The 27,241-nt window shown below is 45.3% G+C and overlaps 1 protein-coding gene across 6 annotated transcripts in view; it reads right to left on the bottom strand.

Moving 5' to 3' along the window:
* LOC106585030 (kinesin-like protein KIF2A) overlaps positions 1 to 22,566 on the bottom strand; it is a 30,462-nt gene extending 7,896 nt beyond the window's left edge. The window contains exons 1-18 of one of the 6 annotated variants that reach the window (XM_045707186.2): positions 22,308 to 22,566; positions 11,753 to 11,847; positions 10,817 to 10,939; positions 10,415 to 10,469; positions 10,185 to 10,301; positions 9,938 to 9,982; positions 5,261 to 5,361; positions 5,009 to 5,104; positions 4,866 to 4,920; positions 4,520 to 4,682; positions 4,095 to 4,185; positions 3,866 to 3,929; positions 3,674 to 3,765; positions 3,118 to 3,260; positions 2,752 to 2,956; positions 1,347 to 1,457; positions 983 to 1,050; positions 386 to 517 (exon numbers count right to left, since the gene is read on the bottom strand). In XM_045707186.2, coding sequence (XP_045563142.1) covers positions 386 to 517; positions 983 to 1,050; positions 1,347 to 1,457; positions 2,752 to 2,956; positions 3,118 to 3,260; positions 3,674 to 3,765; positions 3,866 to 3,929; positions 4,095 to 4,185; positions 4,520 to 4,682; positions 4,866 to 4,920; positions 5,009 to 5,104; positions 5,261 to 5,361; positions 9,938 to 9,982; positions 10,185 to 10,301; positions 10,415 to 10,469; positions 10,817 to 10,939; positions 11,753 to 11,847; positions 22,308 to 22,368 — 1,817 coding nt within the window. In that variant the 5' untranslated portion in view covers positions 22,369 to 22,566. The remainder of the gene's footprint in view (positions 1 to 385; positions 518 to 982; positions 1,051 to 1,346; positions 1,458 to 2,751; positions 2,957 to 3,117; positions 3,261 to 3,673; positions 3,766 to 3,865; positions 3,930 to 4,094; positions 4,186 to 4,519; positions 4,683 to 4,865; positions 4,921 to 5,008; positions 5,105 to 5,260; positions 5,362 to 9,937; positions 9,983 to 10,184; positions 10,302 to 10,414; positions 10,470 to 10,816; positions 10,940 to 11,752; positions 11,848 to 22,307) is intronic. The other 5 variants (XM_045707187.2, XM_014170770.3, XM_045707188.2 and 2 more) reach the window with 5 other exon arrangements.
* Positions 22,567 to 27,241: the final 4,675 nt, after the last annotated feature.

Raw genomic sequence — 27,241 nt, 5'->3', positions numbered from 1 at the left:
CAAGTGAAAACACCAAGAAATGATTTGATCAAATGCACACAGACACACACGCGCCTGTTATCGTCCATGAGAGGGTATGAGAAGAACAGCAGCGTTCATAGTTAACACATCCTCAGCACAGCAAAAGATGAAAGGAGAAGCGCATGCCAAGGATGAAGAAAATGAAAGAACGTGTCATGGAGATGAAATAAAAGGGGAAGGAAAAGAACAAGTCCTCCACAGAGACTGGTGAGAACGATGGAACACAGAAGTGTGTTTAATGTGTATTTTACAACTGATATATGCATACAGGAAATGCATGTAGGTAAGTGTATGTGCGGGCAACAGAAAAGGTACGTGTGCAGTGTGTGTGTGTGTGCGCGCACGCAATGGGAAAGTGCTTGACCTGCTGGGAGAGGTAGCAAAGTCATCATACTCATAGGTGGGCGAGAGCTCCGAGAGCTCCGAGAGCTCCGAGCGACTTCCACCGCCCTGGGAGAAGGGGATGTCTGAGGGACTGATCCCAAACTCCTTTACTCTGCACAGCACATCACCAGGCCCAGAGCAGGAAGAGGGGAGGAGGAGCAGGAAAGACGAGAGAAGAGACGAGGGTCAGGACACAGAGCTACAGACAAAGAGTTATTTTCCTTTCACCATCACCTGCCTGCCACAGTGGCACTCCTTCAGTCATTCACACATGTAGCCTACATCTGATCAAACTGCTGCAGGCAGATATACCCAATTCTGCCTATTGAGGCTCAGAAGCATTATCTGCCCATAGCTAAGCACAACAACGCTGCGTATAAGAGCACAGTGAAGACCTCAAGGTCATTTCTACACCTTGTGGGTGTGATCAGTTACCATAGAAACCTAAAGGGAGAGTGGTCAAAGAAGAGGTTCCTATATTCCTTTAACCCCAGACTAGAGTTCTCTGCGGATCGCAGCTGGAAAGCACAGGTGTACGAGACAGATTCCCATAGCCAGGTGTAACATGGATGCCCACCTGTTAGCGTAGCGTAGCGTGTTGAGGGTGTTCTCACAGGACGTCATACCAGGAGAGATAGTTGCTATCTGGATGGGACAAGAGGTGAGGAGAAACTCAGTGGCGGTAAGGGAAGGACAGTACAAAGACCAAGACCAAGTAAGGTGGCCTGTCTTTTGCAGAAAGTGTGTTTACTTTCAAAGTGAGGAGAATATACACCCTGTATACTGACCTCTACATGGTCGGTGTAGTCATAGGCCCAGGAATCTTAAAAATAGTTTATTTTAATAGAAATTATTCATAAAATCAGAGATGACTGAGCCCAATGCCAGTGAGGAGAGTGAACTCACCAATTACCAAATCCAATAACTAATGATGAACTCACCATGCATGTGCGGGAGTTCTCCCCTATGAATGAGTCTCGGAGGACCTGGGTGAGCTTGCTGGCCCTGAACGGAGTGTGAGGTTTGTTCCGCCCCAGCGCCCTGATGCACTCCTGATAGGGTTAAAGAGAGACATGATGAGCTACAGTCGGTCTACTGCCAGGCCTGACTGACTGACTGACTGATATACACATACTGAGAGAGGGGGACAGGAAAAATGCAGTTGACCATTTCTATAACATGAAGTTATTTCCAACTAGGACTGCTAGTTCTGTTCAGCTGAATCATGTCAGACAGCACACGATGGAGCTGTAATCGCACTGACATCCAGATGGTACTACCAATATTACAAGTTATTCCTTGTATATTGGCTGCTATCCTACTCAAACTAAAATCAAGTGGGATGGAACAAAACGGAGATGGTGACCAAATCCAAATGGTGACCAATACTAACAAGTTATTTCTCGCTCGCACGTTGAAATAAACAACACTTCCTTTTACAAGTTTTAACCAGCGTTATGCTGCCGTTGTTGCCAACTAGCGGGGAAGGGCTCATCAGGACGACTGACTGAACCCATTCATCTCCACACTCCACAGCTGCACGACATGCACTCAGTGAACAGTTTATTAGGTACACCCCGTTCACAAAAATGGTTAGCTCCTACAGACAGTGAGTCAAGTGGCCGTAGCTTGCTATATAAAGCTGGCAGACAGACATCGAGGCATTCAGTTACTGTTTGATTGAATGTTAGAAATGGGCAAAACCAGCGACCTAAACCACTTTCAGTATGGTACAATCGTCGGTGCCAGGCGCGCCGGTTCCGGTATCTCAGAAACGGCCGGCCTCCTGGGCTTTTCACACACGACAGTATCTAGGGTTTACTGAGAATGGTGCGACAAACAAAAACTATCCAGTAAGCTGCAGTCCTGTGGTCGAAAATAGCTTGCTGATAAGAGGTCGAAGGAGAATGGCAAGAATCGTGCAATCTAACAGGCGAGCCACAAACAGGTAAATAACAGTGGTGTGCAGAACGGCATCTCTGAACACACAACTCGTCAATCCTTGTCACGGATGGCCGATTGCAGCAGACGACAAAACCAGGTTCCACTCCTATCAGCTAAAAACAAGATCACAAACACTGGACAATTGAGGAGTGGAAAAACATTGCCTGGTCCGACACATCCCGGTTCCTGTAGAGTCATGTAAAGGTGTGGGGAATGTTTTCCTGGCGCACGTTAGGTCCCTTGATACGACTTGAGCAACGTTTCCATGCCTTGAAGAATTCAGGCTGTTCTGGAGGCAAAGGGGGGTCCAAGCCGTTACTAGATGGGTGTACCTAATAAACTGGTCAATTTATGCTCTCTGTCAGATTCCTCTGCAGCTCCCGCTGACCTCTCCCTTCTGACCTTTAATGCCAGCAGGCTCTTGTTGATCTCTGCTCCCTCCAGGCGTGTCTGGCGGTCAGCGCTGGACGTGTCGGCACCCCTCTCATTCCCCGCCAGGTCGATCAGGGAGAACTTGCCGTGCATCTTCCCCTTCCTCCTTAGAATGATCTGGAACACTGCATGGCTACGGGACGAGTGGGCGTTGGCCGAGGTCTGACCTGACGTTCTGAGAGAGAAATGGAGTAGGACAGAGAAAGAGGGACACGGAGAGAGATGAGAGGGACAGACACACAGACAGAGACAGCGAGAGAGAGTTTAAATGTAATGCACAATAACATTTTGCAGATCAATGTTTATGTCATCACTCTGGGATGTTGCCACAAATACCTGCAGCTGTTGCCCACTTCTATGAGTTTGAGGACGTCCTCTGTGCATTTGACGTCTCTCTCATGCAGCCCCACCACCTGCACCTGCTGCTTCCCATCTTCCAACACCCGGAGCTTAGCCTTACCGTTCAGCAGGTCGAACACCTATAGGACCAGACCACAACCACAGACTTAACATCTTCCAATACACTCAGCTTGGCTTTATGGTTCAACAGGTCAAACACCTGTAAGGCCTACACAACACAACCACACATTTTCAGATCAACAGACCACAACCACACACACACACACAGGTCAACAGATGACAACCATCCTCCAGCACCTACACACGTTTAATACAACCATCAGATCAAATAACTACACAACCACAGACACAGTCAGGTCACACACCTATAAGACCACAACCACACACGGTCAACTTAACACAAAACTAGTCTGTCACTCTGTCGACATAACCACCCGCTGGATCAATACACACACACCTTCCCATTACAGTCCGGGTCAAACACCTACAACGACAAGTTGATGCTCAATAAACAAGTCATTAAATCACTTGCCTTTCCACTGTAGATTTCAAAGAAAGTTGCGTACACCTGAAGATCTAACTTCCTGTAGCAGGGTTTCTTCAACATGACAAACACATCCCGAGCTGCATGAGGACAAAGGGGAAAGATAAAGAGTTTACAATTTTAATAGGATCTGAGCAGTACACCACCAAACCTCATAATAGTCCACTAAGAATCACTTGCCTGCTAATGCGTAAATTCCTTTAGAACAATCCTGGTTCTTTCCAGAAAAATCTCCACCCATAGTCTGAAAAACAAAAATGTCTAGGCCTTCAAGAAATGGAAATGCAACAATGCTTGTACACACTGAACTTGGATGTCGCTGATGTATGTTATTGTTAATTGAGTGCTGAAATAACTGGCATGAATCAGCAGCCGAAGACGAGGCGGCTGGTGTGTGTGTCTGGCTCACATGTGTTTTGCCACTACCAGTCTGTCCATAGGCGAAGCACGTGGCCATGCCCCTCTCAAAGATGGTCTCCACCAGAGGCCTGGCAGTAAACCTGTAAGGGAAACACACACACACACACACACACACACACACACACACACACACACACACACACACACACACACACACACACACACACACATCCACTCATCAGTGTATGTGTATAAACACACTGTCTAGCAAAACACACACACTTGAACACATTCCATCTAAAACACCCTAACAAACACATGCCATCAAAATACTTTCTATACACACACACACACACACACACACTAATCCAAAGCAAGCATGCCTCCTGGACTGAATTCCAGTAAAAACATACATTACCACAAGTCAAACAAAACAGTTGTTTTACTGCAACAACCGCCCGCTCTCTGTCTCACCTGTAAACCATTTCATTAGTGGTGCTGTCATCGAAGGCGTAGTCGAAGCGGAAGGTCTGGTTCTCCAGGTAGCGTGTCAGGTCCACCTTCTGCTTGGGCTCATGGACCATCACCACATCCTTACTGGGGATGGTGATCACATCCAGGTCCCTTATAGTCAGCTCTGGAACACACACGGCCATGTTAACGAAAGGATACAAAAGAAGATAGTTTCCCTGAGCGCGGGCCATAAGGAAATACCTGAATATGACAGATTCGGACCGTCCAAAGGCTCATTGTAGGAAAACTCATGATCCATTCCTCATCTATGACTGAAGGCTCTGTTTGATGTGAAGGTTGTCCTTACCTTTCTTGTTGAGTGGACGTTTCCTCACACAAACACATATTCTGTGCTCTTCAATCTGACAAAATAAAAACGCAAATTGATCAGGCCGTTGTGGGTTATCCTCTATTTGGACAGAGAGAGAGCAGAGTGTCGTCTGTACCCACCAGGTCTGCGGTGGACAGCGGCCGGTAGTCCAGACTGGCACGGAAGTCTCTGATCATATACAGGATCTCATAGTTCGGGACGGTGGTGTCCACCTCCTGAGACGGAAAGAGTTAAGATACTGTTCAATGTATACTTTCATTTATCAAGTAACCACTAAAGAGAATGTTTTCAACGACTAACATGGCTATAGGGAGGTTAAAAAAGGTATGGAAGGAGGGGGTCAAAGGATAGGAGGAGGATTCCCCCTGTACCTGTGCTTTCTTCTCTCTCAGCTCCTGTTGCTGTATCCGTCGTCTCTCCCTCTTCTCCTGCAGTTTCTCCACTTCCTTCACGCAGTTGGACTTCCTCCTCGCTACCACAGAGGAACAGAAAACACAGGCAAAAGAAACAGGAAAGGCCGTCACAAATGCTGCCTTTCACAGAACATACACACCCTCAGCCTAGCTGAAAGGGATCTCTTCCTCTTGCCATCTTCTGGCGTTTCCCTCAACTCTAGGGCTGTTCAGTGGTGTCTGGCAGGGGGACTGGGCCTAGCTAGCACCCAGGGGGACAGCAGCTCTACACACACTGCCTCCAGCTCTCACCAACTCCACATCTCTAAAAGGGCTTTATGACGGATCCCGCAGCTCCCTGCTAACCCTTCACATTACTATACTATTACACTACTACAGGGCTCTTCTTGACTGACCAACCACTGATCCAACAACAGTCAAATGCTGCTTCTTGACTAGGGAAAGCAGAGACATGAGTACATAGGGGACTTTCACTCTAGGCTCCTCAAAAGTTCAATAAATCCCCCCTTCAGATTAGTTTGACTCTTTAAAACACACAGAAATAGCCAATACGAATATTACAATTTAGAAACCCAATTCATCACTTGAACACCCACATCAGATTAAGAAAAGAGGACAGTATAAAATGAGGGTCAGTAATCCCTTCTGATTCCACCAGACCCAAAGATACCCGGCTGAGCGCCACTGCAACCATTCCTCCAGCATACAGCCCATCCGAACGCCTGCAGGCTTGTCATTCAAAGCAGAGAGCAAAGATGAATAATCTGCAGTAATCTGGGGGAGCAGGGCCAGGTCAGAGACAGGCTAGGCAGGCCGGCGGGAACAGGATTGAGAGAGCGCTACGAGATTGTCTCTGATTCCACTGGTGGTGGCAGATAACCACACAAAGGGGGAGTGGAAGGAAATGAAAAACACTATTGTTTCTGCTAGGACCTACTGAGGGAAAACTGCAGTGTCAAAGGCTACTGTTTGTGTGTTTATGTGCAGTGTATTCGGGAAGGTATTCAGACCCCTTGACTTTTCCCACATTTTGTTACAGCCTTATTCTACAATGGATTCGTCCCCCCCATCAATCTACACACAATAGCCCACAATGACAAAGCAAAAACTGGGTTTTAGAATTATTTGCAAAAGGAAAAGGATGACACTCGAAATTGAGCTCAGATACATCCTGTTTCCACTGATCATCCTTGAGATGAAGTAAATTCAATTGATTGGACATGATTTGGAAAGGCACACACCTGTCTATTTAAAGGTCCCACAGTGCACGTCAGAGCAAAAACCAAGCCATGAGGTCGAAGGAATTGTCCGTAGAGCTCCAAGAAAGGAGTGTCGATACCCCATAATGACAAAGTAAAACACTGTTTATTTTTTATTTTTTGCAAATGTATTAAAAATAAAAAGCTAAAATATCACATTTACATAAGTATTCAGACCCTTTATATAGTACTTTGTTGGAGCACCTTTGGCAGTGATTACAGCCTCGAGTCTTCGTGGGTATGACGCTACAAGCTTGGCACACCTGTATTTGTAGAGTTTCTCCCATTCTTCTCTGCAGATCTTCTCAAGCTCTGTCAGGTTGGATGGGGAGCGATGCTGCACAGCTATTTTCAGGTCTCTCAAGAGGGTCTGGTGGATCGGATTCAAGTCCTGGCTCTCGCTGGGCCACTCAAGGACATTCAGAGACTTGTCCCGTAGCCACTCCTGCGTTGTCTTGGCTGTGTGCTGGGGGTCAATCTCCTGTTGGAAGGTGAACCTTCACCCCAGTCTGAGGTCCTGAGCGCTCTGAAGCAGGTCTTCATCAAGGATCTCTGTTTATCTTTCCCTCAATCCTGACTAGTCTCCCAGTCCCTGCCACTGAAAAACAACCCCACAGCATCTTGCTGCCACCACCATGCGTCACTGTAGGGATGGTGCCAGGTTTCCTCCAGACGTGACGCTTGGCATTCAGGCCAAAGAGTTCAATCTTGGCTCCATCAGACCAGAGAATCTTGTTTCTCATGAACTGAGAGTCTTTAAATGCCTTTTGGCAAACTCAAAACGGAACACTCATGTGCCTTTTACTGAGGAGTGGCTTCCGTTTGGTTACAGGCCTTGATTGGTTGAGTGCTGTATAGATGGTTGTCCTTCTGGAAGATTCTCCCATCTCCACAGAGGAACTCTGGAGCTCCTTAAGAGTGGCCATCGGGTTCTTGGTCACGTCCCTGACCAAGGCCCTTCTCCACTGTTTGGCCAGGCGGCCAGCTCTAAGAAGAGTTTTGGTGGTTCCAAATTTCTTCCATTTAAGAATGATGGAGCACACTGTGTTCTTGGAGACCTTTAAATGGGGACCTTCAATTTTTTCATACCCTTCCCCAGATCTGTGCCTCGACACAATCCTATCTCGGGCCTCTACAGACAATTCCTTTGACCTCATGGCTTGGTTTTTGCTCTGACATGCACTGTCAACGGGGGGGACCTTATATAGACAGGTGTGTGCCTTTCCAAATCATGTCCATTCAATTAAATTTACCACAGGTGGACTCCAATCAAGTTGTAGAAACATCTGAAGGATGATCAATGGAAACAGGATGTACCCGAGCTCAATTTTGAGTCTCGTAGCAAAAGCTCTGAATTATTTGTAATACATTCTCAAAACTTTTAACCTGTTTTTCATTATGGGGTATTGTGTGTAGATTGATGAGGAAAAATATGTATTTAATGTGTTTTAGAATAAGGCTGTAACGTAAGAAAATGTGGAAAAAGACAAGGGCTCTGAATACTCTCCCAATGCACTATACGTACATACAGTACCAGTGAAACGTTTGGTCACTCCTACTCATTCAAGGGTTTGTCTTTATTTTTACTATTTTCTACATTGTAGAATAATAGTGAAGACATCAAAACTAGAATGCCAAGAGAGTGCGAAGCTGTCAAGGCAAAGCGTGGCTACTTTGATTTGTTTAACACTTTTTTGGTTACTACATGATTCCATATGTGTTATTTCATAGTTTTGATGTCTTCACTGTAGAATAAAAAATGTAGAAAATAGTAAAAAAAAAAAAATTCAAGAAAAACCTTTGAATAAGTAGGTGTCCAAACTTGACTGGTACTGTACGTACAATGCCTTCAGAGAGTATTCACACCCCTTTACTTTTCCCACATTTTGCTGTGTTAGAGAATGAATTTAAAATGGTTTAATTGAAATGTGTCAATGGCCTACACACAATACCCCATAATGGTCGTGTTTATAAAAAAAAAAAAAAGGCTGAAATGTCTTAAGTCATTAAGTATTCAACCCCTTTGTTATGGCAAGCCTAAATAAGCTCAGGAGTAAAAAATGTGTCACATAAGTTGCATGGACTCACTCTGTGTGCAATAATAGTGCTCGACATGATTTTTGAAGGACTACCGCATCATTGTACCCCACACATAAAATGATCTGTAAGGTCCCTCAGTTGAGCAGTGAATTTCAAACACAGATTCAACCAAAGACCAGGGAGGTTTCCGATGCCTCGCAAAGGGGCACCTATTGGTAGATGAGGCCAATGGTGACTTTCAGACAACAGTTTAATGGCTGTGATAGTTTTCTCCTGAGGATGGATTAACAACATTGTAGTTACTCTACAATACTAAACTAAATAAAGTGAAAAGGAAGTATATACAGAATAAAAAAATATTCAAAAAAATGCTAAAAGAAAGGTGTCAAAGAATGTAGCTTTATGTCCTGAATACAACGCATTGTGTTTGGTGCAAATCCAACACATCACTGATTACCACTCTCGTTATTGGGTATGCTTATCATCGGCAAGGACAAGGTAGTTCATTTAGGATAAAAAGGGAATAGAGCTAAGCACAGGCAAAAGCCTAGAGAAAAACCTGGTGTTCAGACTGCCTGCCAACAGACACTGGAGACAAATTCACCTTTCAGCAGGACAATACCCTAAAACACAAGGCCAAATATACTCTGGAGTTGCTTACCAAGACGACATTGAATGTTCCTGAGTGGCCTTGTTATAGTGATTCTAACATGTATTGACTCCGGGGTGTGAATAAATTAGATATCTGTATTTCATTTTCAATACATTTGCAAACATTTCTAAAAACATGTTTTCTCCTTGCCATTATAGAGTACTGTGTGTGTAGATGGGTGTGAAAAAACATTTAATACATTTTTAATTCAGGCTGTAACAACAAAATGTGAAATAAATACTTTCTGAAGGCACTGTATGTATCAGTGGAGGCTGCTGAGGGGAGGACGGCTCATAATAATGGCTGGAACAAAGCAAATGGAATGACATCAAACCATGTATGTGATACCATTCCACCCCAGCCATTACCACGAGCCCGTATAAGAGTGTGTGTGTGTGTGTGTGTGTGTGTGTGTGTGTGTGTGTGTGTGTGTGTGTGTGTGTGAGAGAGAGACTCAGTGGAATTTAAAAGGGGAACATAGCAGTGCTATAATCAGTGATTTTCTGCTGTAAATCCAGAAAGCCTGTCTGCTGGCTGAATTACATATATACTTTCCTATTAATGCTTTGAATATAGCGGAAGCCTTTAAGGTGAGTAATAATCACAAACTACAGGTTCTTCAGAGGCAAGCGGAAGGGTTCCACGACAACATAAACCATTGGGGTTGGGAGAGTTGATACATACAAAGCTGTCCAAACTCCTTTCTTGTTAGCTGATGCATTGACGCTTCTGTGATACACATATGATCGACAAAAGAAACAACTTTGAAATTCAGGAAATTCAGGAACATCAAGACATATGACACATGAAATAACAAAAAAAAATCCCAGTGCTTGTTTAGGAGGGTGAAAATGACAGAACATTCAGTTTTTGCAAAGACTAAATAACTCAAAATGTAAATCCTCCATAAATGGATGTAGGTAGTTCCTACCGTTGGCTAACTGTTGGGCTGTCTGGGCCTGGGTGGGCTGGGCTGGCTGCTGGATGGGGGGAGGGGGAGCAGGCTCTAGCTGCTGGGGCTGAGCTGGTCTGGCCCTGGTCGACACCACTGTGGAACCCAGCACAACAACACAGAGATCAGAGGTTAGAGTTATATTATACACATCAAACATGGAACCCAAGACAAATAAAAGAAAAACTGTCAATGGTCACTCAGAACACCTCTGTTATCCCTGGACGGAGTGTCATTCTTAGCGGGTGCTATTGTTCGGCGGTTCTGCAAAAGAAAAAAGATGGAAGTAAGATAAACACATTGACAAAAATAATTGAAGTACATGAGGATTAAACGGTAATCATGGCTTACGAGAGAGATTTCACAGAGCTTGCTACAACACAAGCCTGAAGAGTTAAACACTTCTAACTCGCATGACTGCAAAATAAGGGTTATAATAATAGACAAATACTGAGAATCAGATTACTTCTTATTACTGGAGTGTCCATTGTTCTGTTCAGTGGTTCTTCTGCCACTGAGGACACTCACTGCACAAGCAGACTTCCCCCTGCGGTGGTTATACTAGCAGTCCATAACAGAAGACAACCAAAAACAACCAAAACAGGGCTCACCTTGGGGATCTTGTTGACCTTCACAGAGGTTGGCGTTGGTGGAGGCGGGGTCTCTGGGCTGGGGGCAGTCTCCTCTTCTGGGGCCACGTCTGGGTTTAGTGCAAATATACTCTCCAAGTCAATCTGGACAGAGAGAAGAGTGTGTTATTGTAATTGTAGATCCCATACAGTCATTTCTCAACATTTCCACTAGTCTGTTCGCTTTACCCTTCTGGTGTGTGTGTGCCTCTGTCTGTGTAGTGTGGCAATGAAAGTGTGGACTGTCAATGTACATCTGTCTCCTAATGGTCATTACCACACCTTCTAACAGAAAATTGTACCTATGTCACCGGAACTTCCTGCGGAGTCCACCACCAGTTGGTTTCACCCTTTTTAATTGTCGTTCGAGCCATATTCTTCAGTGTCAATATTCAACAGGAGAATTAACACAATATACTTTACACATCATACCATGGCACTGCTGAATATTTGTTTCTGATTGGCTGAAAGGGCAATCTAGAGTATGCATTATTTCTCTGTAATGCACGGAAATAACCAACAGCTATGAAGTTCCTTCTTACATGCTCTATGTTTTTCATAATAGCAAGTTAGGAGGACTGATGGTTTGGTTAGCTGAGCTAGAAAGTGAAGAGTGTGCCTATATTACAGTGTATAGAGGGCAGGGAGGCGCACCTGTGTAGCTCAGAGAAGCAGAGCAGTAAGACAAGAAACACATCTGTATTCAACAGCAAAGCTCAGGAAATATGACCACTGTAAGGATCTCTGAACTCATGTATATTCAGGGCAGAGAGTGATGTCTGGCGAAACTGTAGAACATGCAGGAAGACTGCTCTCCAAAGCTCTACAATGTCTTCAGATGCATTATTCATAGGGCTCAATGCCTAAGAGCTGAGTGGACGCCAGCTGTGGCGCGAGGCCCTAGCTAGGCTTTTTTACCTCTTTCCCTTTTGTGTCTCCATTTTCTATCCACTCCACGGTGACGCTCTCATTGTCTTCATTCAACGACGTGACCATGGCTTGGTGTATTCGTCCTGTAACAGAAAGCACATGTGGATGGTCATTATCTAAGGTAATTTCCACGTAAAATGATCCATGAGCACCAACATGTGAGGTTCATAGGTGCATGTCAAATTGGGTGTCTATTTTCAGAAATGAAGGTATATATACATTTTTCAACCATTTTCCATCCTAAAATTTTTAAATAAACAATGGCTTTGATTTCTGGTCAAACAGATACCAGAAAAGTCTTAAGTTATTAGAAATACATCAACACACAATGTTGAAGACGCCTGCCAACTAATATCAACACTCATATTTTGTTTTCTGTAAGTTTAATAAACATTGCCCTGTGCTTTGAAATTCGGTTAACTTCTTTGGGCTAGGGGGCAGTATTTTGAAGTTTGGATGACAAACGTGCCCAAAGTAAACTGCCTGTTACTCAGGCCCAGAAGCTAGGATATGCATATAATTGCTAGATTTGGATACAAAATACTCTGAAGTTTCTAAAACTGTTAATAAAATCATGTCTGTGAGTATAACAGAAAAGCCTTTTTGAAATCTGACAAAGTGGCTGGATTAACAAGAAGTTAATCTTTTAACCGATGTATAACTCTTGTATTTTATGAATGTTTATTATTACTATTTTTGTAATTTGAAGCTCTGCAATTTCACCGGATGTTGTCGAGGTGGGTCGCTAGCGGCACGCCTAGCCCAAAGTTAACAAAAACCCACATAGCTTTTAGATATTTTCTAATTTCTCTCCCTCGTGGAGGAAAATGAAAGTTCACAAAAGTAACAAGTTAACCTATCAATTAGTTATTTTTTACTGATATCAATTTTGTTTATGATTTATTAAGTGATTAAAACAAATTTGTCACTGAATTTACCCTCTTTTGTTTTTACACTGAACTCTACTGAGCTCTATTGTTCTGTAATTTGATGTCCAAACTTGTGAAACAGACATCTATGATTGGTTCAGACTTGGTCTGGTCCAACCAAAATTTGTCTTGTTTGGGGGCAGAGGTCATAAAAAAATAGCCAGTGTGTAGAATAATACACAAATATGCAAAGAAGGATATTGCATATTTATACACATGTACCTATTTAGGATACATCACCATGAAGAGAATGACATTCATATCCATAATTATGCATTTTTGTTTAGTACAGATCAGGAACCATGATGAAATCAGTCACCCTTTCCCTGTCCTCCTTCCCAGCTGCTGGTCTAAATACACACGACACAGGCAGCATGAGCTTAGCCTGCTCCATAATCACCAGCAAGCTTACTGCTCCCTCCACCATGTCTTTGTGAGGGCCTAACCCTGGTCCCTGACACAAACATTCCCTGCTCACTCTGTTCGGGACGACGACATGTTCCGGTATTCATTATTTAGAGCCCTGAGCTCTATGACGCTTTAAGTCTTCTGACTGTTCTCTGGTGGGTTCTACCCGTGCAATGATTCTACTTCAGCACAAGCACAGCGCAGTGTAGGCTAAATAAATGACTCAGTAAGAGAATAAGGAAACCCTTTGGCTGACTATCATTGCGAAGATCTGAGTTGACTCTTTCATATCAATGGCACGCGAGACCCATAGGTAGTAAGTGTCAGTGATGTAAAACAGCCTACATCCCACTGGCTGAGAGGAGGCAAGTCAAATGTGGAACACGTGGTCAGATGTCCGCGTCATAAGACCGTAGGAAGTTATGCACGTCAGTTCACCATCATCAGCATGTCTTGCTCTCCTCTCCCTCTGCAACCGGATCCTGACTTCCTGACGGGCCGCACCCAGGTGGTGAGGGTAGGCAACAGCACATCTGCCACGCTGACCATCAACACGGAGGCGCCTCAGGGGTGCGTGCTTAGTCCCCACCTGTACTTCCTGTTCACGTACAACTGCGTGGCCGCGCACGACTCCAACACCATCATTAAGTTTACCAACGGCACGACGGTGGTAGGCCTGATCACCGACGACAATGAGACAGCCTATAGCGAGGAAGGAGACCTCTCCCTCAAACAACAACCTCTCCCTCAAAATCATCAAGACAAAGGAGCTGATCGTGGATTACAGGAAACGGAGGGCTGAGGGGGCTGTAGTGAACGGGGCTGTAATGGAGCGTGTCGCGAGCTTCAAGTTCCTCGGTGTCACCATCACTAAGGACCTATCATGGTCCATACACACCAACACAGTTGTGAAGAGGGCACAATGCCTCTTCCCCCTCAGTAGGCTGAAAAGATTTGGTATGGGCCCTCAGCTCCTCAAAACGTTCTACAGCTGCACCACTGAGAGCATCTTAACTGGCTGCATCGTCGCTTGATATGGCAACTGCTTGGCATCCGTCCGCGAGGTGCTACAGAGGGTAGTGCGTACGACCCAATACATCACTGGGGCTGGGTTCCCTGCCATCAAGGACCTCTACTTTGACGTCCAGGCTCCCGAGTGGCGCAGCGGTCTAAGGCAGTGCATCTCAGTGCTAGAGGAGTCACTACAGACCCTGGTTCGATCCCGGGCTGTATCACTACTGGCCGTGATCGGGAGTCCCATAGGGCGGCGCACAATTAACACAGCGTCATCCAGGTTAGGGGAGGGTTTAGCCGGGGTAGGCCGTCATTGTAAAATAACAATTAGTTATTAACTGACTTACCTAGTTAAATAAATACCAGGTGGTGTCAGAGGAAGGCCCTCAACATTATCAGACTCCAGCCACCCAAGTCATAGACTTGTCTCTGCTACCGCACGGCAAAGGGTACCAGAGGGCCAAGTCTGAGACCAAAAGGCTCCTGAACAGCTTCTACCCTCAAGCCATAAGACCGCTGAACAGTTAATCAAGTGAAAACCTGGACTATTTGCATTGACCCCCTTATATTTTTTGCACCGGTCTATGAATACTCACTGGACTCTACCCACACATACTACACTGACACTCCAACACACACACAAACGCATATTGATGCCACACATACACACTTTCACAAACGACATACGCTGCTGCTGCTACTCTGTTTATTATCTATCCTGATTGCCAGGTCACATTAACCCCTAACTACATGTACAATTGCCCCCCCTTGTTAAATCATGAATTTACTGTGGTTAATCACATTTTTTGGAACGCTGACTTCAATTTCACTAGCCACACCCAGGCCTGATTACTGCCAGAACTGTTGAATCAAGAAATCACTTAAATAGAACCTGTCTGACAAAGTGAAGTAGGCTAAAAGATCTCAAAAAGCAAGACATCATGCCGTGATCCAAAGAAATTCAGGAACCGATGAGAAACAAAGTAATGGACATCTATCAGTCTGGAAAGGGTTACAAAGCCATTTCTAAAGCTTTGGGACTCCAGCGAACCACGGTGAGAGCCATTATCCACAAATGGAGAAAATTTGGAACAGTGGTGAACCTTCCCAGGAGTGGCCGGCCTACCAAAATTACCCCAAGAGTGCAGCGACGACACATCCAAGAGGTCACAAAAGAACCCACAACATCTAAAGAACTGCAGGCCGCACTTGCCTCAGTTAAGGTCAGTGTTCATGACTCAACCATAAGAAAGCGACAGGGCAAAAATGGCAGAGTTCCTAGGTGAAAACCACTGCTGACCAAGAACCACCTAAAGGCTCATCTCACTTTTGGCAAAAAACATCTTGATGATCCCCAAGACTTTTGGGAAAATATTCTGTGGACTGACGAGACAAAAGTTGAACTTATTGGAAGGTGTGCGTCTTGTTACATCTGGCGTAAAAGTAACACAGCATTTCAGAAAAAGAACATCATACCAACAGTAAAATATGGTGGTGGTAGTGTGATGGTCTGGGGCTGCTTTGCTGCTTCAGGACCTGGACAACTTGCTGTGATTGATGAACCATGAATTCTGTTCTCTAACAAAAAATCCTGAAGGAGAATGTCCGGCCATCAGTTCATGACCTCAAGCTGAAGCGCACTTGGGTTCTGCAGCAGGACAATGATCCAAAACACACCAGCAAGTCCACCTCTGAATGGCTTAAAAAAAACAAAATGAAGGTTCTGGAGTGGCCTAGTCAAAGTCTGGACTTGAATCCGATTGAGATGCTGTGGCGTGACCTTAAAAAGGTGGTTCATGCTCGAAAATCCTCCAATGTGGCTGAATTAAAACAATTCTGCAAAGAAGAGTGGGCCAAATATCCTCCACAGCGATGTGAAAGACTCATTGCCAGTTATCGCAAACGCTTGATTGCAGTTGTTGCTGATGAGGGTGGCAAAACCAGTTATTAGGTTTAGGGGGCAATTACTTTTTCACATAGGGCCATGAAGGTTCGGATAGCTTTTTTCCATTAATAAATAAAATCACAACTGCATGTTGTGTTTACTTGGGTAATCTTTGTGTAATATTTAAATTTGTTTGATGATCTGAAACATTTAAGTGTGACAAATGTGCAAAAAAATAAGAAATCAGGAAGGGGGCAAATACTTTTTCACAGCACTGTATATAGCCTCGTTATTTTTATTTTCTGTACATTTTCGTACTTTTTAACTAAGCATTTCACAGTAAAGTCCACACCTGTTGTATTCAGCGCATGTGACAAATAAAATGTGATATCTGCTCTAGACAAACATACTTCTGGTCAAGAGGGATTAGGTTCAACTTTACACATACCAACTGGTGTATTTCTGTGTGGGCCTATGCACTACTACCTGAAGAAATACAACTTGCTGAAGTGGAATAGCCTGAATGCCATGGTGTAACAGTGTTACTTCCGCCCCTTTCCTTGCCCCAACCTGGGCTTGAACCAGGGACCCTCTGAACACATCAAACTGCCTCCCACGAAGCATCATTACCTATTGCTCCACAAAAGACGCTGCCCTTGCAGAGCAAGGTAAACAACTACTTTAAGGTCTCAGAGCGAGTGATGTCACTGATTGAAACATTACTAGCGCGAACCGCTAACTTGTTAGCCATTTCACACTTGATTTTCTTAGCCCCCCTTCGTTAGTGTCTTGCTTGGACAAGCTACATAGACTGTGTGTGTGTGTGTGTGTGTGTGTGTGTGGGATTCTGACAGCTGTGTCTCCAGAGAACTGTACGGTAGAGCTGGACCAGAGCCAGGTAGCAGGCTGTTAAATCCCATGGTGGATCATCAGGTTGGTTGCCAAGCTACCCTGGTAACAAAAGGCGAGACTGTAGACACCCGACCTCAGACTGACAGCGTTATATTAAGAGAAGGGACACATGAAAGGTGACAGAGCCCAGTTTTCAGGATGATTTGACGAGGACACACACCTTAGGAACAGAAACCACCAACTCGCTCTGATTGAAGGGAGCATGGGCAACAGTCAGCAGGCGTATCAAGAGTCTAGTAGTCACTAGTCACAGTAAAACAAGTCCACATTGACCAGACTACTAGTGGATATAGGCTGTCTTGCTGGGAGAACATACCAAAGATTGAGTGACAAGAAGTTGGCATGCTATAGGGTCGTTGCATTTGATTTCAAATCAGTTTTTGATCGCACCCCTTTTGATTTGAATGAACCTTTCTATAAATATTTTGCCAGAAATGGACTTTTCGGACCTGAATGAGGGTATGAATACTTTCTGGAAGCACTGTATAGAATACATCCAGTTCATCATGTTCAGCTGTAAACATGTCAACAGACCATTGAATGGTACCCTGTCCGTGTGCACTGACTGCAGTGCCATACTCTGGCTCTTAGTTCTATTCCAAAGGTCATTAACTGACAACACAGGGCTGAAGGAAGTAAATTGCATTTGCTTGCTTTGTTGCAAGTTGCAACAGTACATTGGCTAAGTTTGCCTTGGGTCTCTACTCTTCTTCGGCCATAACGTCAACAGACACAGCAGAGCCTCCCAAGGCATGATGATGACAGAGACAGAATCCCAGGTAAGCTGCAAAGGACACAGTGTCACATTCAGAAAGAACCTCAGTCACTGACTAGGGGGAACAAATCATAGGGGAACGGATTAGCCTAAATACTGTGGGGTGAAATGTGACAAACAGCCTACACCACATTCGCCGCGAATGGAGCACGCGGTCCGCCCTATACCACCAGCTCCAAGAACACACCTGGAAGCATCATGCTGAGAGGCCAGTCTAACCTGTTACAGTGTAGTCTATGGACTCGCATATCCATATTTTCAGTTCTTCCAATTAGATGATACAGTCAATCACATGACGACTATCCCCGATGGATACAATTGTAAAGTAGCATATTGAAAGAGAGAATAATACTGCTGTCACCCAAACTGCCTGAAAACAGACCTAAAACGGGGCCTAAAAGGTGTCAGCATGCTTCAGTTCGGCTGGCGCGTTGCCAAACACGGCTAAGCGAACCAAACGAGTGTGCTCGCATACTCCCTTAAGACTTTCGCTTGAAAAAAAGCAGCAATAGTACTGTTTGTCCATCCTGAGATGCCATAGCCAGTATACACTTCCTCAAAAAAGTCACAATTAATCTAAGATAACTCAAGAAATCTGCCATAAATGTTGACGCTTTTGCCGAGGAGATCTTAGTTCCGCAATTCTGCCTCTAACTAAGATGTTTTGTGCAGTATTTCTCAGGTGAAAAAATGTGCATGAAAACGAGTCGTCTCTCATTGAATGACAACCCCTTCTCATTGAAATATCCCTTATGTTGTCTCCCGAGTGGCGCAGCGGTCTAAGGCACTGCGTCACTACAGATCCGGGTTCAACCCCATGCTGTGCCACAGCTGGCTGTGACCAGAAGACCCATGATGCGGCGCATAATTGGCCCAGAGTCGTCCGGGTTAGGGGAGGGGTTGGCCAGCCGGGATTTCCTTGTCCCATCGCGCACTAGCGACTCCTTGTGGCGGGCCGGGCGCCTGCAAGCTGACTCTGGTCGCGAGCTGGACAGTGTTTCCTCTAACACATTGGTGTGGCTGGCTTCCGGGTTAAGCGAGCAGTGTATCAAGAAGCAGTGCGGCTTGGCAGGGTCGTGTTTTGGAGGACGCATGGCTCTCGACCGTCGCCTCTCCCGAGTCCATAGGGGTGTTGCAGCAATGGGACAAGACTGTAACTAACAATTGGCTATCACGAAATTGGGAAGTAAATGGGGTAAATGTTCAAAAGAATTTATGAAATATCCCTCCAGTTAACCAATCACCGACGAAGGGAATTCGACTTTGGCTTGCCTCGAGTAAAAATGATTTGTGCACGAAGAGCTGAAAAAAACCCTTGCTGAACACCAGAACCAACAAAAACTTCACAAAATATGCAAACTGTTCCAAACTGTTTCAGATGGGAAGCATGCGGGTGCCTTAAAGAGTAGAGATGAGCCTGGCTGCATTGTTTACCATGTTGGCCCACTTTAGTGCTGAAACCTGGATGAGTGGGTGTGTTGACACTGCTTAGCAGGAGGAACAAAGCCCTGAACACATCAGTTTCACTCCCATAACAAAGACTCTGTCAGAATCTGAATCTGTCATCATGACATCAACGGGGAAGAATTCCACAATCCTTACTTTACTGACTGCTAAATGCTAAGCATTCCCTTGTTCCAAAATGAGGAATCCATCTACTTTGAAAGACACTGAATGGGGATAATTTCATGCAGAAATGGGTACAATACAGCAGATAATCCATGGTGAAGATTAAATATCTCTTATCCCATTAAAAAGTGGCCAGTCTTTCCTGTCCAGGCTGGGATTAAAATGAATGCTGGTGTCTGATACACCCTGCTCAGTTAAAATACTAGTAGACTGGACTGTAATGTAAACATAATTTAGGATGGCAAGAAGAGTGAAATTGATAGTCAGGTATCATTATGACAGGCAAGCAGTATTTTGTGGTTGAGTGTTTAATCCGAGCCTGTTTTCAGATACAGTCCCCTTTAAAATAACCGATCTCAGGCCTTTTTAAAGTGAACTCCGGGATAAAGAAAAGCGAAAGAATTCAACTCTTTGTATTCACATTGCCCTTGCCTTTGAATGAGGACTCAACGTCTTTTGCCAGTACACTTCACCTATTTCGTGGTCCGAGTCCTCTCTCCATTCACATTGCCATCTTTAGAAAGGAACCAAGGATTTTTACAAAATGCAGGAGAAGCCATTCCACCAGATCATGTTGTTATCTAGATATACCTACTTACATTTTGGAAGCTAATAGATTGCATTTAGTTAAAAGATCAGACGTAATAATTAGAATACAATAATATTAACATAAATATTATTGGTAACAGAATAAATAGCAGAAGAATAAGGCAGATTAAATAATACAATTGTACATTCAATGTAGGCTGTCCCTTTAAGAGATAGCGCTAACCACAAAAATCAATGCTATCAGGGATCCTTGGTACATCTAAAAACCTAAATCCTAACCCAACCATTTTAAAATGTCAACTTCAATGGGGTAACATCAGAGTTGGGATGTCCCAAGGAAGCCGGAAAGGAAGGACCTTGATTTTGTACTCTATGTTATGACTCTCACAAAATATGTCTACTCACACTATTCAAACAGCGTATGAAGCTCTCTTAGCCTACAGATCACATACTGCAAATAAATAATCTTTACAACGTGTCAGTACAAAACTCAACACATTTTGGAATTTCTGTGCATCCTTGACAATCAGTTCGGGTCTCTTTTGGAGGGGTCCGAGTTCCTTTGGAGTGGTCACACTGCACAAACAATTAAGCGAACTGCACTGAGTTCACAAAAATTGTCTGAAAGGGACCATGTGTGAACACACACTTAGAACCCATCACTGCCTTGCTAATGGTAGGTCTAGTGATCGAGAGAGGAGAGTCCTGGCATATTCCAGAGAGCTGCCTACAACAGATGGAGTGGTTGTTAATAGGTTGAATCGGGCTTCGCCAGCCGCCAACCCCCCACGACCACCACAGAGGGCAATCCCTACTCACCATGCCACATCAGTCAGCCTGCCTATGGTACGTATGCTAGGCTAGATAAGGCTCACTTCCCATTCAGGCCGGGGGCCTAGACCTAGCTATGATGCGCTCAAGAATAATGCACACCATTATAGATGAACACCAAAGTAAACCACAACAGTCTAATTCACAATATGCCGCAACCCTCTTTACCCGGAGTTTGTAGTAATCGGAAGGGATATGGTGGTTCCTGCATGTTGCTGTGCTACACCTCAGCCCAGGAGGAGCCTCATGAGTCTTTACTTGGTTTTGGCTGCCTGTAATCACCACAGTACAATTGACGGTATGGAGATGCTAGAATGACGCTGGCATTCAGACAGACAAATCAAAATAACAGCCTCTTTCTCTCCCCTTCCCATGACATCTCAAGCTCATCTTGGTTTCACTGCAAACCTACTCCATGTTACCAGATCAAGTTGGTCTTAATATATGAAACAGCAAGTCTTGTCCTCTGGATTTGACAGAAAAATAACATTTCCACCTGGCTGGTTGTCAAGATGATCTTTTTACGACCATTGCTTGCCTACTAGCTAACATCTATACATCTATATACATGACATGGCTAGACCATCAATAGTACTTGCCCAACAATTAATTAAAATTATCGCCTTGTCAGACCATTAACTTACTCTTTTCCAGCTGGCTGAACGGTGTTATTACTGTAGATAGATAACTAACAATATTGCTTGGCGTAGCACAGAATTGTCGACCAACCTTACGTACACATTGTTGGATTACTTCATAGAGCAAAACATTGACTTAATGTAATAATGCAACATTTTCTCAATTCAAACGAACCCCCTGCAACTAGACATGGACGTTTAGAAGACATTGGTTGTCTTCCAAGTCGGGCTAACGTTTAGTATTTCCAAGTTAAGGTTGGTCGAAAATGATCTGTGATAGCTAAGAGTACACCAAACAGTACCTAACCTGTAACAGCTAAATGTGGAGCCTCACATTACGTTAGCACGTTATAATCTGCTACCTAGACAAAACCCCAGTTGATTACCGTTATACCCACCAATAGACCTCTATGTAACTTAGCTAGTTATGCTAGCTATGACACACTGATGGCGAACATTACTATATATACAATAACTAGCCAGCCATGTAGGTACATGCCAAGCAGTTAACTAACGTTAGCTACGTTAACTAGTAAAGTTCACCAGACTAGCGTTAAAATGCCTAATTACCGTAACCTTTAGTTACATCCGCGGCAGGGCCTTTAGCTAGCAACAAGCTGCTAACTTTAACTAATGTGGTAACTTACAGACATAACTAACTATGGCAACCATATCGTTAGCCAAGTTTGGCTGCTATAACAACACATACTAGTTTAATTGATACGCATACACATGAGCTAATAGGTTATTAATGTGTATTGGTTGTCTAGTAACGTTAGCTAGCTCGTGAGCTAACGTTAGTTAAAGTTAGGCTAGCTAAGTTGACTAACGTTAGCTAGCTACTCAATAAAGCCACCCCAACTTTGCAGCTGCCTCAGTCTCGGCATCTACCGTTGCTGTGTTCACCACAGCAACACAAAAGCTTCCCCAACAACTCCCAGCGAGCGAAATTGATCGAGACCTGAGAACTTACCATCGCTTCTCTTTATTTCAACATACACACCAACGATGATCTTTCCAAAACTACCCGCCATTCTTCATCAGTGAAGAGAATATTCAGAAAAATATAGCTAGTCTGTTTGTCTTTGAAATAGCAAAGATTTTGACCGGGAGAAGAGGAAGCCGAGAGAAGCAAGCTAGGAAGTGATCAAACAGTACAACTGCGCATGCTCAGAAGTGCCTTGTGTTAGGTGTTGACACTCATTGGTGTGGACCAACTTCAGGTTTTCGTCCATTCCAAATTCAAGTTAGGCCTTCTGTACAGGTGAATGGTGGCATACGATGAATCACCAACGATTATGGATATACTGACAAGATACATGTTTCTCCGCCCTAACGATGGGAGTATTTGTACACAAAGCAACAAGTCAGGTTGTCTAGCTCCCGCCTCGCCTATCCTTTCTTTGGATTGGTGCATACATCTTAATATTGTTATCTTTTTTTGAATATTCGACGAGAGTCGTTGACGTCAACCGCTTGTATTCAATGGAGAGAGACCCTATCCTACTAGCCTCATGTCATTAATATGCATAGCCATCTCCGATATAAAGTGTTTTTTTCTCAAAGTTTCCGGGAATGCACTTGTAAATTAAAGAGTCAATCTGTGATTTCACATCAATTTTTGAACTTTTAAATTCATGATATATAGCCATTGATTCTTGAAGAATATTACTTACAAATGCCTCATGATCTTAGTTCGACTGTCTTACCCCATCAGAACCCAAAATATAAGCTTGTAAACAATGTTATTGTAAACAAACACTGTATGTCATGGTTAAAACTATCCTTTTGATATCATAGATGTTCAGTCCTTGCATCCATAACTCTGTCTATGAATTTGAGTGTTTACATTTCTCCAGCCCCATCCCTCAGCTGTTTACCGAAACAGTGGTGGGGTGTAAGCTTTATTATTGTTTGAACAGCAGATTGCCCCTTTAAACAATCTGTGATGTTGTTGATGTTTGTTGAGCAACAAAATGGATCAATGGTGTTGACATACAGTGGCAAGAAAAAGTATGTGAACCCTTTGGAAATACCTGCATTTCTGCATAAATTGGTCATCAAATTTGATCTGATCATCTAGGTCACAACAATAGACAAACACTGTGTGCTTAAACTAATAACACACAAAAAAATATATGTTTTCATGTCTTTATTGAACACACCATGTAAACAATCACAGTGCAGGGTGGAAGAAGTATGTGAACCCTTGGATTTAATAACTGGTTGACCCTCCTTTGGCAGCAATAACCTGAACCAAAAGTTTGCTGTAGTTGCGGATCCGACCTGCACAATGATCAGAAGGAATTTTGGACCATTCCTCTTTACAAAACTGTTTCAGTTCAGCAATATTCTTGGGATATCTGGTGTGAACTGCTCTCTTGAGGTCATGCCACTGCATCTCAATCGGGTTGAGGTCTTGGCTATGACTTGCTGCACGTCTGAAGTTTGCAAAAGTGCACCTGGATGTTCTACAGCGCTACGGGCAAAATATTCTGTGGACAGATGAAACTACAGTTGAGTTGTTTGGAAGGAACACACAACAGTATCTGTGGAGAAAAAAATGCACAGCACAACAACATCAAAACCTCATCCCAACTGTAAAGTATGGTGGAGGGAGCATCATGGTTTGTGGCTGCTTTGCTGACTCAGCACCTGGACAGCTTGCTATCATCGACAGAAAAACGAATTCCCAAGTTTATCAAGACATTTTGCAGGAGAATGTTAGGCTATCTGTCCGCCAATTGAAGCTCAACAGAAGTTGGGTGATGCAACAGGACAACAACCCAAAACACAGAAGTAAATCAACAACAGAATGGCTTCAACTCCTTCTGGAGTGGCCCAATGTTTTTTTTGGACAGCAGTGGCTTCTTCCGTGGTGTCCTCCCATGAACACCATTCTTGTTTTGTGTTTTACGTATCGCAGACTCGTCACCAGAGATGTTAGCATGTTCCAGAGATTTCTGCAAGTCTTTAGCTGACACTAGGATTTGTCAGGTATGCGTAAGTGGCTGCAAGGGAGTCAGGCGCAGGAGAGCAGGTATTTGGTAGCACACGGAGCCTTTTATTCAGGCGAACCAAAAGCACACGGCACAAAGAACATGAAATACAAAACGGGTATACATAACCCAGCGCAACCAGACTAACATGCGCATACATCAACACAGATAAACAATACCACACAAAGACATGTGGGAAACAGAGGGTTAAATACACAACACATAATGAGGGATAATGAGAACCAGGTCTGTGGGAAAACGAGACAAAACAAATGGAAAATGAAAAATGGATCGGCGATGGCTAGAAGGCCGGTGACGTCGACCGCCGAACACCGCCCGAACAAGGAGAGGCATCGACTTCGGCAGAAGTCGTGAAAGTAACCCCCCCCCCCCCCACCCCAACGCGCGGCTTCAGTAGCACTTCGACACCGGCCTCGGGGACGACCCGGAGGACGAGGCGCAGGGCGATCCGGATGGAGACGGTGGAACTCTTGCAGCAGAGAAGGATCTAACACGTCCTCCACCGGAACCCAGGATCTCTCCTCCGGACCATACCCCTCCCAGTCGACGAGGTACTGAAGGCCCCTCACCCGACGTCTCGAATCCAGTATGGAACGAACGGAGTACGCCGGGGCCCCCTTGATGTCCAGAGGAGGTGGAGGAACCTCCCGCAACTCAGCCTCCTGGAGCGGACCAGCCACCACCGGCCTGAGGAGAGACACATGGAACAAGGGGTTAATGCGCTAATCAGGGGGAAGCTGTAACCTATAACATACCTCGTTCACTCTCCTCAGGACTTTAAATGGCCCCACAAACCGCGGTCCCAACTTCCGGCAGGGCAGGCGGAGGGGCAGGTTTCGGGTCGAGAGCCAGACCCAGTCCCCGGGTGCGAACACCAGGGCCTCACTGCGGTGATGTCCACCGCAGGAGCTTCGGTCTGACTCTGATGCCACCGAGCCAGAACACACTGGAAGGGGGTGGGGTTAGTGGATGAGTGGCGGAGCGAGTTCTGGGCCATCTCGGCCCAGGGCACGAACGCTGCCTACTCCCCCGGCCGGTCCTGGCAATAGGACCTCAGAAACCTACCCACATCCTGGTTTACTCTCTCCACCTGCCCATTACTCTCGGGGTGAAACCCTGAGGTAAGGCTGACCAAGACCCCCAGACGTTCCATGAACGCCTTTCAGACCCTTGAGGGGAACTGGGGACCTTGATCAGACACTATATCCTCAGGCATCCCGTAGTTTCGGAAAACATGTGTAAACAAGGCCTCCGTAGTCTGTAGGGCCGTAGGGAGACCGGGCAGAGGGAGGAGACGGTAGGACTTAGAAAAATGATCTACAACAACCAGGATCGTGGTGTTACCCTGTGAAGGAGGAAGATCAGTTAGGAAATCCACCAACAGGTGTGACCATGGCCGTTGTGGAATGGGTAAGGGTTGTAACTTACCCCTTGGCAGGTGTCTAGGAGCCTTACACTGGGCGCACACTGAGCAGGAGGAAACATAAACCCTCACGTCCTTAGCCAAGGTGGGCCACCAGTACTTCCCGCTCAGACAGCGCACCATCCAACCAATGCCTGGATGACCAGAGGAGGGTGACGTGTGGGCCCAATAGATCAGCCGGTCACGGACAGCAGACGGAACGTACAGACGCCCAGCGGGACACTGGAGGGGAGCGGCCTCTGTACGCAACGCCTGCTCAATGTCCGCGTCCAGCTCCCACACCACCGGCGCCACCAGGCAGGAGGCCGGGAGTATGGGAGTGGGATCCATGGGCCGCTCCTCTGTGTCATACAGCCGGGACAGTGCGTCTGCCTTCACGTTCTGTAAATCTGGTCTGTAAGAAAGGGTGAAAACAAAATGAGTGAAAAACATGGCCCACCTTGCCTGGCGAGGGTTCAGTCTCCTCGCCGCCCGGATGTACTCCAGATTACAGTGGTCAGTCCAGATGAGAAAAGAGTGTTTGCCCCCTCAAGCCAATGTCTCCACGCTTTCAAAGCCTTGACAACAGCCAACAACTCCCGGTCCCCCACGTCATAGTTTCGCTCCGCCGGGCTGAGCTTCCACGAGAAGAAGGCACAGGGCGGAGCTTCGGTGGCGAACCCAAGCGCTGAGAGAGCACAGCTCCTATCCCAGCCTCGGACGCGTTCACCTCAACTATGAACGCCAAAGAGGGATCCGGATGAGCCAGCACGGGAGCCGAAGTAAACAGAGCTCTTAGCCTCCCAAAAGCCCTGTCCGCCTCAGCCGACCACTGCAACCATACAGGACCCCCCTTCAGCAGTGAGGTAATGGGAGCAGCTACCGGGCCAAAACCCTGGATAAATCTCCGGTAGTAATTGGCAAACCCTAAAAATCGCTGCACCTCCTTTACCGTGGTGGGAGTCGGCCAATTACGCACGGCTGCAATGCGGTCACTCTCCATCTCCACCCTGATGTGGAAATGCGATACCCTAGGAAGGAGACAGTCTGCTGAAAGAACAGGCATTTCTCAGCCTTGACGTACAGGTCATGCTCCAACAGTCGTCCAAGTACCCTGCGCACCAAGGACACATGCTCGGCGTGTGTAGCGGAGTATATGAGAATGTCATCGATATACACCACTACACCCTGCCTGTGCAGGTCCCTGAAAATCTTGTCTACAAAGGATTGGAAAACTGATGGAGCATTCATCAACCCGTACGGCATGACTAAGTACTCATAATGCCCTGAGGTGGTACTAAACGCTGTCTTCACTCGTCTCCCTCCCTGATACGCACCAGGTTATACCCACTCCTGAGATCCAGTTTCGTGAAGAAGCGCTCCCCATGCATTGTAACTGTACCTCACCGTGATCTGATTGAGACCTCTATAGTCAATGCACGGGCGTAGACCTCCATCCTTCCTCTTCACAAAAAATAAACTCGA

This window comes from Salmo salar, chromosome 24 (assembly GCF_965601325.2).
Source record: "Salmo salar chromosome 24, fSalSal1, whole genome shotgun sequence".
Lineage (NCBI taxonomy): Eukaryota > Metazoa > Chordata > Actinopteri > Salmoniformes > Salmonidae > Salmo > Salmo salar.
The sequence above is the reverse complement of the archived record's forward strand: the minus strand, read 5'-3'. Positions and strand labels throughout refer to the sequence as shown.